Here is a 14,997-nt window from a genome sequence, read left to right as displayed (position 1 = left end):
AGCCGAACTGAGACACAGCAGCCATTTGCTATTCAGGATCTCGGAGAGAAGAAGAATACATGTTGCTTTTGCCATGTGGGATCTCAGAGCATGATCTAATGGACAATATCTCTTTCACTTATTTTTATTCACCTGTTTTTCTGTAATAACCTTTCTTTGATGGAAGTAAGCAAATAAACCACTATATTTTTATCTGGTAACTAGTCCTGAGTATTTTACAGGATATGCATTATTTTACACCCATATACAGACCATACTACAGCCATATACAGACCATACTACAGCCATATACAGACCATACTACAGCCATATACAGACCATACTACAGCCATATACAGACCACACCACCCCCATATACAGACCACACCACCCCCATATACAGACCACACCACCCCCATATACAGACCACACCACCGCCATATACAGACCACACCACCGCCATATACAGACCACACCACCCCCATATACAGACCATACTACAGCCATATACAGACCATACTACAGCCATATACAGACCACACCACCCCCATATACAGACCACACCACCCCCATATACAGACCACACCACCCCCATATACAGACCACACCACAGCCATATACAGACCACACCACCCCCATATACAGACCATACTACAGCCATATACAGACCACACCACCCCCATATACAGACCACACCACAGCCATATACAGACCACACCACCCCCATATACAGACCATACTACAGCCATATACAGACCACACCACCCCCATATACAGACCACACCACAGCCATATACAGACCACACCACCCCCATATACAGACCATACTACAGCCATATACAGACCGCACCACCCCCATACACAGACCGCACCACCCCCATACACAGACCATACTACAGCCATATACAGACCGCACCACCCCCATATACAGACCATACTACAGCCATATACAGACCGCACCACCCCCATATACAGATCATACTACAGCCATATACAGACCACACCACCCCCATATACAGACCATACTACAGCCATATACAGACCATACTACAGCCATATACAGACCATACTACAGCCATATACAGACCGCACCACCCCCATATACAGATCATACTACAGCCATATACAGACTACACCACCCCCATATACAGACCATACTACAGCCATATACAGACCATACTACAGCCATATACAGACCATACTACAGCCATATACAGACCATACTACAGCCATATACAGACCACACCACCCCCATATACAGACCATACCACAGCCATATACAGACCACACCACCCCCATATACAGATCATACTACAGCCATATACAGACCATACTACAGCCATATACAGACCATACTACAGCCATATACAGACCACACCACCCCCATATACAGATCATACTACAGCCATATACAGACCACACCACCCCCATATACAAACCATACTACAGCCATATACAGACCACACCACCCCCATATACAGACCATACTACAGCCATATACAGACCATACTACAGCCATATACAGACCATACTACAGCCATATACAGACCACATCACCCCCATATACAGACCGCACCACCCCCATATACAGACCATACTACAGCCATATACAGACCATACTACAGCCATATACAGACCATACTACAGCCATATACAGATCATACTACAGCCATATACAGACCACACCACCCCCATATACAGATCATACTACAGCCATATACAGACCACACCACCCCCATATACAGACCATACTACAGCCATATACAGACCACACCACCCCCATATACAGACCATACTACAGCCCATACTACAGCCATATACAGACCATACTACAGCCATATACAGACCACACCACCCCCATATACAGACCACACCACCGCCATATACAGACCACACCACCGCCATATACAGACCACACCACCCCCATATACAGACCATACTACAGCCATATACAGACCATACTACAGCCATATACAGACCACACCACCCCCATATACAGACCACACCACAGCCATATACAGACCACACCACAGCCATATACAGACCATACTACAGCCATATACAGACCACACCACCCCCATATACAGACCATACTACAGCCATATACAGACCATACTACAGCCATATACAGACCACACCACCCCCATATACAGACCATACTACAGCCATATACAGACCACACCACCCCCATATACAGACCATACTACAGCCATATACAGACCATACTACAGCCATATACAGACCACACCACCCCCCATATACAGACCATACTACAGCCATATACAGACCATACCACAGCCATATACAGACCATACCACAGCCATATACAGACCACACCACCCCCATATACAGACCACACCACCCCCATATACAGACCACACCACCCCCATATACAGACCACACCACCGCCATATACAGACCATACTACAGCCACATACAGACCATACCACCCCCATATACAGACCACACCACCCCCATATACAGACCATACTACAGCCATATACAGACCACACCACCCCCATATACAGACCATACTACAGCCATATACAGACCATACTACAGCCATATACAGACCACACCACCCCCCATATACAGACCATACTACAGCCATATACAGACCATACCACAGCCATATACAGACCATACCACAGCCATATACAGACCACACCACCCCCATATACAAACCACACCACCCCCATATACAGACCACACCACCCCCATATACAGACCACACCACCCCCATATACAGACCACACCACCCCCATATACAGACCACACCACCGCCATATACAGACCACACCACCCCCATATACAGACCACACCACCCCCATATACAGACCACACCACCCCCATATACAGACCACACCACCCCCATATACAGACCATACTACAGCCATATACAGACCATACTACAGCCATATACAGACCACACCACCGCCATATACAGACCACACCACCCCCATATACAGACCACACCACCGCCATATACAGACCACACCACCCCCATATACAGACCATACTACAGCCATATACAGACCACACCACAGCCATATACAGACCACACCACCCCCATATACAGACCACACCACCGCCATATACAGACCACACCACAGCCATATACAGACCACACCACCGCCATATACAGACCATACTACAGCCACATACAGACCATACCACCCCCATATACAGACCACACCAACCCCATATACAGACCATACTACAGCCATATACAGACCATACTACAGCCATATACAGACCATACTACAGCCACATACAGACCATACCACCCCCATATACAGACCACACCAACCCCATATACAGACCATACTACAGCCATATACAGACCATACTACAGCCACATACAGACCATACCACCCCCATATACAGACCACACCACCCCCATATACAGACCATACTACAGCCATATACAGACCACACCACCCCCATATACAGACCATACTACAGCCATATACAGACCACACCACCCCCATATACAGACCATACTACAGCCATATACAGACCATACTACAGCCATATACAGACCACACCAACCCCATATACAGACCACACCAACCCCATATACAGACCACACCACCCCCATATACAGACCATACTACAGCCATATACAGACCACACCACAGCCATATACAGACCATACTACAGCCATATACAGACCATACTACAGCCATATACAGACCACACCAACCCCATATACAGACCACACCACCCCCATATACAGACCATACTACAGCCATATACAGACCACACCACCCCCATATACAGACCATACTACAGCCATATACAGACCACACCACCCCCCATATACAGACCATACTACAGCCATATACAGACCACACCAACCCCATATACAGACCACACCACCCCCATATAAAGACCATACTACAGCCATATACAGACCACACCACCCCCCATATACAGACCATACTACAGCCATATACAGACCACACCACCCCCATATACAGACCATACTACAGCCATATACAGACCACACCAACCCCATATACAGACCATACTACAGCCATATACAGACCACACCACCCCCATATACAGACCATACTACAGCCATATACAGACCATACTACAGCCATATACAGACCACACCAACCCCATATACAGACCACACCAACCCCATATACAGACCACACCACCCCCATATAAAGACCATACTACAGCCATTTACAGACCACACCACCCCCATATAAAGACCATACTACAGCCATATACAGACCACACCAACCCCATATACAGACCATACTACAGCCATATACAGACCACACCAACCCCATATACAGACCACACCACCCCCATATAAAGACCATACTACAGCCATATACAGACCACACCACCCCCATATACAGACCATACTACAGCCATATACAGACCATACCACCGCCATATACAGACCATACTACAGCCATATACAGACCACACCAACCCCATATACAGACCATACTACAGCCATATACAGACCATACTACAGCCATATACAGACCACACCAACCCCATATACAGACCACACCAACCCCATATAAAGACCATACTACAGCCATATACAGACCACACCACCCCCATATACAGACCATACTACAGCCATATACAGACCACAGCACCCCCATATACAGACCATACTACAGCCATATACACACCATACTACAGCCATATACAGACCACACCACCCCCATATACAGACCATACTACAGCCATATACAGACCACACCACCCCCATATACAGACCACACCACCCCCCATATACAGACCATACTACAGCCATATACAGACAACACCACCCCCATATACAGACCATACTACAGCCATATACAGACCACACCAACCCCATATACAGACCATACTACAGCCATATACAGACCACAGCACCCCCATATACAGACCATACTACAGCCATATACAGACCATACCACCGCCATTTACAGACCATACTACAGCCATATACAGACCACACCACCCCCATATACAGACCATACTACAGCCATATACAGACCACACCACCCCCATATACAGACCATACTACAGCCATATACAGACCACACCACCCCCCATATACAGACCATACTACAGCCATATACAGACCACACCACCCCCATATACAGACCACACCAACCCCATATACAGACCATACTACAGCCATATACAGACCACACCAACCCCATATACAGACCATACTACAGCCATATACAGACCACACCACCCCCATATACAGACCATACTACAGCCATTTACAGACCATACTACAGCCATATACAGACCACACCAACCCCATATACAGACCATACTACAGCCATATACAGACCACACCACCCCCATATACAGACCATACTACAGCCATATACAGACCACACCAACCCCATATACAGACCATACTACAGCCATATACAGACCACACCACCCCCATATACAGACCATACTACAGCCATTTACAGACCATACTACAGCCATATACAGACCACACCAACCCCATATACAGACCATACTACAGCCATATACAGACCATACTACAGCCATATACAGACCACACCAACCCCATATACAGACCACACCACCCCCATATAAAGACCATACTACAGCCATATACAGACCACACCACCCCCATATACAGACCATACTACAGCCATATACAGACCATACCACCGCCATATACAGACCATACTACAGCCATATACAGACCACACCAACCCCATATACAGACCATATACAGACCATACTACAGCCATATACAGACCACACCACCCCCATATAAAGACCATACTACAGCCATATACAGACCACACCACCCCCATATACAGACCATACTACAGCCATATACAGACCACAGCACCCCCATATACAGACCATACTACAGCCATATACAGACCATACTACAGCCATATACAGACCACACCACCCCCATATACAGACCATACTACAGCCATATACAGACCACACCACCCCCATATACAGACCATACTACAGCCATATACAGACCACACCACCCCCCATATACAGACCATACTACAGCCATATACAGACCACACCACCCCCATATAAAGACCATACTACAGCCATATACAGACCACAGCACCCCCATATACAGACCATACTACAGCCATATACAGACCACAGCACCCCCATATACAGACCATACTACAGCCATATACAGACCACACCAACCCCATATACAGACCATACTACAGCCATATACAGACCATACCACCCCCATATACAGACCATACTACAGCCATATACAGACCACACCACCCCCATATACAGACCATACTACAGCCATATACAGACCACACCACCCCCATATACAGACCATACTACAGCCATATACAGACCACACCACCCCCCATATACAGACCATACTACAGCCATATACAGACCACACCACCCCCATATACAGACCATACTACAGCCACATACAGACCACACCACCCCCATATACAGACCATACTACAGCCATATACAGACCACACCACCCCCCATATACAGACCACACCACCCCCATATACAGACCATACTACAGCCATATACAGACCACACCACCCCCATATACAGACCATACTACAGCCATATACAGACCACACCACCCCCATATACAGACCATACTACAGCCATATACAGACCATACTACAGCCATATACAGACCACAGCACCCCCATATACAGACCATACTACAGCCATATACAGACCGCACCGCCCCCATATACAGACCATACCACAGCCATATACAGACCACACCACCCCCATTTACAGACCATACTACAGCCATATACAGACCACACCACCCCCATATACAGACCATACTACAGCCATATACAGACCACACCAACCCCATTTACAGACCATACTACAGCCATATACAGACCACACCACCCCCATATACAGACCATACTACAGCCATATACAGACCACACCAACCCCATATACAGACCATACTACAGCCATATACAGACCATACTACAGCCATATACAGACACACCACCCCCATATAAAGACCATACTACAGCCATATACAGACCACACCACCCCCCATATACAGACCATACTACAGCCATATACAGACCGCACCACCCCCATATACAGACCGCACCGCCCCCATATACATACCATACTACAGCCATATACAGACCACAGCACCCCCATATACAGACCATACTACAGCCATATACAGACCGCACCGCCCCCATATACAGACCGCACCGCCCCCATATACAGACCATACTACAGCCATATACAGACCACACCAACCCCATTTACAGACCATACTACAGCCATATACAGACCACACCACCCCCATATACAGACCATACTACAGCCATATACAGACCACACCACCCCCCATATACAGACCATACTACAGCCATATACAGACCACACCACCCCCCATATACAGACCACACCACCCCCATATACAGACCATACTACAGCCATATACAGACACACCACCCCCATATAAAGACCATACTACAGCCATATACAGACCACAGCACCCCCATATACAGACCACACCAACCCCATTTACAGACCATACTACAGCCATATACAGACCACACCACCCCCATATACAGACCATACTACAGCCATATACAGACCACACCAACCCCATATACAGACCATACTACAGCCATATACAGACCATACTACAGCCATATACAGACCATACTACAGCCATATACAGACCACAGCACCCCCATATACAGACCATACTACAGCCATATACAGACACACCACCCCCATATAAACACCATACTACAGCCATATACAGACCACAGCACCCCCATATACAGACCGCACCACCCCCATATACAGACCGCACCGCCCCCATATACAGACCATACTACAGCCATATACAGACCACACCAACCCCATTTACAGACCATACTACAGCCATATACAGACCACACCACCCCCATATACAGACCATACTACAGCCATATACAGACCACAGCACCCCCATATACAGACCATACTACAGCCATATACAGACCACAGCACCCCCATATACAGACCATACTACAGCCATATACAGACACACCACCCCCATATAAAGACCATACTACAGCCATATACAGACACACCACCCCCATATAAAGACCATACTACAGCCATATACAGACCACACCACCCCCCATATACAGACCATACTACAGCCATATACAGACCACAGCACCCCCATATACAGACCATACTACAGCCATATACAGACAGCACCACCCCCATATACAGACCATACTACAGCCATATACAGACACACCACCCCCATATACAGACCATACTACAGCCATATACAGACCACACCACCCCCCATATACAGACCATACTACAGCCATATACAGACTACACCACCCCCCATATACAGACCATACTACAGCCATATACAGACTACACCACCCCCCATATACAGACCATACTACAGCCATATACAGACCACACCACCCCCCATATACAGACCATACTACAGCCATATACAGACCACACCACCCCCCATATACAGACCATACTACAGCCATATACAGACCACACCACCCCCATATACAGACCATACTACAGCCATATACAGACCACACCACCCCCCATATACAGACCATACTACAGCCATATACAGACCGCACCACCCCCATATACAGACCATACTACAGCCATATACAGACCGCACCTCCCCCATATACAGACCATACTACAGCCATATACAGACCACACCACCCCCATATACAGACCATACTACAGCCATATACAGACCACACCACCCCCCATATACAGACCATACTACAGCCATATATAGACCATACTACAGCCATATATAGACCATACTACAGCCATATACAGACCACACCACCCCCCATATACAGATCATACTACAGCCATATACAGACCATACTACAGCCATATACAGACCACACCAACCCCATATACAGACCATACTACAGCCATATACAGACCACACCAACCCCATTTACAGACCATACTACAGCCATATACAGACCACACCACCCCCCATATACAGACCATACTACAGCCATATACAGACCACACCACCCCCATATACAGATCATACTACAGCCATATACAGACCACACCAACCCCATATACAGACCATACTACAGCCATATACAGACCACACCAACCCCATATACAGACCATACTACAGCCATATACAGACCACACCAACCCCATATACAGACCATACTACAGCCATATACAGACCACACCAACCCCATATAAAGACCATACTACAGCCATATACAGACCATACTACAGCCATATACAGACCACAGCACCCCCATATACAGACCATACTACAGCCATATACAGACCACACCAACCCCATTTACAGACCATACTACAGCCATATACAGACCACACCACCCCCATATACAGACCATACTACAGCCATATACAGACCACACCACCCCCCATATACAGACCATACTACAGCCATATACAGACCATACTACAGCCATATACAGACCACACCACCCCCCATATACAGATCATACTACAGCCATATACAGACCACACCACCCCCATATACAGACCATACTACAGCCATATACAGACCGCACCGCCCCCATATACAGACCATACTACAGCCATATACAGACCACACCACCCCCCATATACAGACCATACTACAGCCATATACAGACCACACCACCCCCCCATATACAGACCATACTACAGCCATATACAGACCACACCACCCCCATATAAAGACCATACTACAGCCATATACAGACCATACTACAGCCATATACAGACCACAGCACCCCCATATACAGACCATACTACAGCCATATACAGACCACACGAACCCCATTTACAGACCATACTACAGCCATATACAGACCACACCACCCCCATATACAGACCATACTACAGCCATATACAGACCACACCACCCCCCATATACAGACCATACTACAGCCATATACAGACCACAGCACCCCCATATACAGACCATACTACAGCCATATACAGACCACACCAACCCCATTTACAGACCATACTACAGCCATATACAGACCACACCAACCCCATTTACAGACCATACTACAGCCATATACAGACCACACCACCCCCATATACAGACCATACTACAGCCATATACAGACCACACCACCCCCATATACAGACCATACTACAGCCATATACAGACACACCACCCCCATATAAAGACCATACTACAGCCATATACAGACCACAGCACCCCCATATACAGACCACACCAACCCCATTTACAGACCATACTACAGCCATATACAGACCACACCACCCCCATATACAGACCATACTACAGACCACAGCACCCCCATATACAGACCATACTACAGCCATATACAGACCACAGCACCCCCATATACAGACCATACTACAGCCATATACAGACACACCACCCCCATATAAAGACCATACTACAGCCATATACAGACACACCACCCCCCATATACAGACCATACTACAGCCATATACAGACCACAGCACCCCCATATACAGACCATACTACAGCCATATACAGACCATACTACAGCCATATACAGACAGCACCACCCCCATATACAGACCATACTACAGCCATATACAGACACACCACCCCCATATACAGACCATACTACAGCCATATACAGACCACACCACCCCCCATATACAGACCATACTACAGCCATATACAGACTACACCACCCCCCATATACAGACCATACTACAGCCATATACAGACCACACCACCCCCCATATACAGACCATACTACAGCCATATACAGACCACACCAACCCCATATACAGACCATACTACAGCCATATACAGACCACACCACCCCGATATACAGACCATACTACAGCCATATACAGACCACACCACCCCCATATACAGATCATACTACAGCCATATACAGACCACACCACCCCCATATACAGACCATACTACAGCCATATACAGACCGCACCGCCCCCATATACAGACCAGACCACACCACCCCCATATACAGACCATACTACAGCTACAGTGCCTTGCAAAAGTATTTGGCTCCCTGGAACTTTTCAACCTTTTCCCACCTATCATGCTTCAAACAAAGAACATAAAGATTCCAAATGTAAATTTTTGGTGAAGAATCAATAACAAGTGGGACACAATTGTTTAGTTGGAGGAAATTTATTGGTTATTTTAAATTTTTGTGGAAATTCAAAACCTGAAAAGTGGGGCGTGCAGTATTATTCAGCCCCTTTACTTTCAGTGCAGCAAACTCCCTCCAGAAGTTCATTGTGGATCTCTGAATGATCCAATGTTGTCCTAAATGACTAATGATGATAAATATAATCCACCTGTGTGTAATCAAGTCTCCGTATAAATGCCCCTGCTCTGTGATAGTCTCAGGGTTCTGTTTGAAGCACAGAGAGCATCATGAAGACCAAGGAACACAACAGGCAGGTCCGTGATACTGTTGTGGAGAAGTTTAAAGCTGGATTTGGATACAAAATAATTTCCAAAACTTTAAACATCCCAAGGAGCACTGTGCAAGCGATCAGATTGAAATGGAAGGAGTATCATACCACTGCAAATCTACCAAGACCCGGCCGTCCCTCTAAACTTTCACCTCAAACAAGGAGAAGACTGATCAGAGATGCAGCCAAGAGGCCCATGATCACTCTGGATGAACTGCAGAGATCTACAGCTGAGGTGGGCCAGTCTGTCCATAGGACAACAATCAGTCATACACTGCACAAATCTGGCCTTTATGGAAGAGTGGCAAGAAGAACGCCATTTCTCAAAGATATCCATAAAAAGTGTTGTATAAAGTTTGCAAGAAGTCACCTGGGAGACACTAAACATGTGGAAGAAGGTGCTCTGGTCAGATGAAACCGAAATCGAACTTTTTGGCAACAATGCCAAACGATATGTTTGGCGTAAAGGCAACACAGCTCATCACCCTGAACACACCATCCCCACTGTCAAACATGGTGGTGGCAGCATCATGGTTTGGGCCTGGTTTTCTTCTGCAGGGAGAGGGACGATGGATAAAATTGATGGGAAGATGGATGGAGCCAAATACAGGACCATTCTAGAAGAAAACCTGTTGGAGTCTGCAAAAGACCTGAGACAGGGACGGAGATTTGTCTTCCAACAAGACAATGATCCCAAACATAAAGCAAAATCTACCATGGAATGGTTCACAAATAAACGTCCCCAGGTGTTAGAATGGCCAAGTCACAGTCCAGACCTGAATCCAATCGAGTGCTCCTTGGGAAGGTTTAAGTTTTGGAAATAATTTTGTATCTAAATCCGGCTTTAAACTTCTCCACAACAGTATCACGGACCTGCCTGTTGTGTTCCTTGGTCTTCATGATGATCTCTGTGCTTCAAGCAGAACCCTGAGACTATCACAGAGCAGGGGCATTTAGGCTGAGCGCAGACGTACTTTTTGGCCCTGCGGATTTCTTCCATTTTTCATGCGTTTTTTCTGCGGTTTTCCCCCTGCGGATTTGGTGACGGGATATGGAAAACCGCATAAGAGAAGTGACATGCTGTGGATTTTGTACCGCGGGAAAACCGTGTGGAAAAATCCGCAGCGTCTGCACAGTGTTTTTTTTTTTTTTTTCATTGATTTTAAGGCTACTGTACATCACAATGCGGATATGCAACGTTTCTGCGCGGTAAAATCTGCTGCAAATCCGCAGCGTGTGCACACAGCCTTATACGGAGACTCGATTACACACAGGTGGATCATATTTATCATCATCACCATTTAGGACAACATTGGATCATTCAGAGATCCACAATGAACTTCTGGAGGGAGTTTGCTGCACTGAAGGTAAAGGGGACGAATAATATTGCACGCCCCACTTTTCAGGTTTTGCATTTCCACAAAAATATAAAATAACCAATAAATTTCCTCCAACTTCACAATTGTGTCCCACTTGTGGTTGATTCTTCACCAGAAATTTACATTTGGAATCTTTATGTTTGACGCATAATATGTGGGAAAAGGGTGAAAATTTCCAGGGGGCCGAATACTTTCGCAAGGCACCGCCCCCATATACAGATACCCGTATCCACAGGCCGCCCCCGCTCTCACCCAGGCCGGCAGCTGGTGGGCGTTCAGCCCGCGGGTCACCTCCAGGGTCTCGTTCTCCAGCAGGTCCCAGGCCGCCCGCATCCGCGCCAGTTTCCATCTTTTGTTTCTGTTCCAAAATATCCAGAGGAAAAGTCCAAAAAAAACCCAAGAAATCCCGATCCCGGCGCGGCCGCAGCCGTACACCGGCAGGAGCAGCAGCAGAGCCCGGAGCAGCGAGCGGAGCGGCGCCCGCAGAGGATCCTCCTGCACCTGCATCACCGCAGCACTGACTGACGGCCGGAGCGCGGAGCCGGGTGACACAGGGAGGCGGCCCCGCCCCGGCACACGGGGACCACGCCCCGACACACGGGAACCACGCCCCGACACAGGAAGACCCCGCCCCATACACACGGAGACCCCGCCCCGGCACACGGGGACCACGCCCCGACACAGGAAGACCACGCCCCATACACACGGAGACCCCGCCCCGGCACACGGGGACCACTCCCCGACACAGGTAGACCCCGCCCGACACACGGAGACCCCGCCCCGTACACACGGGGACCACGCCCCGACACAGGGAGACCCCGCCCCATACACACGGGGACCACGCCCCGACACAGGTAGACCCCGCCCCGACACAAGGAGACCCCGCCCTATACACACGGGGACCACGCCCCGACACAGGGAGACCCCGCCCCATACACACGGGGACCACGCCCCGGCACAGGAAGACCCCGCCCCATACACACGGAGACCCCGCCCCATACACACGGGGACCACGCCCCGGCACAGGAAGACCCCGCCCCATACACACGGAGACCCCGCCCCATACACACGGAGACCACGCCCCATACACACGGAGACCACGCTTAGACACACAAGGAAGCGCACAGACACGAGAACGGCCACGCCCTCATATTCTGGGAAACTCCGCCCCCGACACAGCAGTGAGGCTGCGGGTCTTGTGGGTATAATAATAATAATGTGGCTTTGATGGAAATCAGGGGAGAAACAACTCTGCCTCCTCTGACAACTCTGCCTCCTCTGACAACTCTGCCTCCTCTGACAACTCTGCCCCCTCTGACAACTCTGCCCCCTCTGACAACTCTGCCTCCTCTGACAACTCTGCCTCCTCTGACAACTCTGCCCCCTCTGACAACTCTGCCCCCTCTGACAACTCTGCCTCCTCTGACAACTCTGCCCCCTCTGACAACTCTGCCTCCTCTGACAACCCTGCCCCCTCTGACAACTCTGCCTCCTCTGACAACTCTGCCTCCTCTGACAACTCTGCCCCCTCTGACAACTCTGCCTCCTCTGACAACTCTGCCCCCTCTGACAACTCTGCCCCCTCTGACAACTCTGCCTCCTCTGACAACTCTGCCCCCTCTGACAACTCTGCCCCCTCTGACAACTCTGCCTCCTCTGACAACTCTGCCCCCTCTGACAACTCTGTCTCCTCTGACAACTCTGCCCCCTCTGACAACTCTGCCTCCTCTGACAACTCTGCCTCCTCTGACAACTCTGCCCCCTCTGACAACTCTGCCCCCTCTGACAACTCTGCCTCCTCTGACAACTCTTCCCCCTCTGACAACTCTGCCTCCTCTGACAACTCTGCCCCCTCTGACAACTCTGCCTCCTCTGACAATTCTGCCCCCTCTGACAACTCTGCCCCCTCTGACAACTCTGCCTCCTCTGACAACTCTGCCCCCTCTGACAACTCTGCCCCCTCTGACAACTCTGCCTCCTCTGACAACTCTTCCCCCTCTGACAACTCTGCCTCCTCTGACAACTCTGCCCCCTCTGACAACTCTGCCTCCTCTGACAATTCTGCCCCCTCTGACAACTCTGCCCCCTCTGACAACTCTGCCTCCTCTGACAACTCTGCCCCCTCTGACAACTCTGCCCCCTCTGACAACTCTGCCTCCTCTGACAACTCTGCCTCCTCTGA

The 14,997-nt window shown here is 48.7% G+C and overlaps 1 protein-coding gene across 3 annotated transcripts in view; it reads right to left on the bottom strand.

Moving 5' to 3' along the window:
- Positions 1–13,346, bottom strand: part of ESYT3 (extended synaptotagmin 3) — a 57,676-nt gene extending 44,330 nt beyond the window's left edge. For all 3 annotated transcript variants that reach the window (XM_073551894.1, XM_073551895.1, XM_073551896.1), the window contains exon 1: positions 13,068–13,346. In XM_073551894.1, the coding sequence (XP_073407995.1) occupies positions 13,068–13,322 (255 nt within the window). In that variant the 5' untranslated portion in view covers positions 13,323–13,346. The remainder of the gene's footprint in view (positions 1–13,067) is intronic.
- Positions 13,347–14,997: the final 1,651 nt, after the last annotated feature.

The sequence above is a fragment of the Dendrobates tinctorius genome, unplaced genomic scaffold (genome assembly GCF_039654945.1).
Source record: "Dendrobates tinctorius isolate UK_male_01 unplaced genomic scaffold, ASM3965494v1 ptg000182l, whole genome shotgun sequence".
NCBI lineage: Eukaryota > Metazoa > Chordata > Amphibia > Anura > Dendrobatidae > Dendrobates > Dendrobates tinctorius.
Note: the sequence above shows the minus strand (reverse complement) of the source record. Positions and strands in the feature narration are given on the sequence as shown.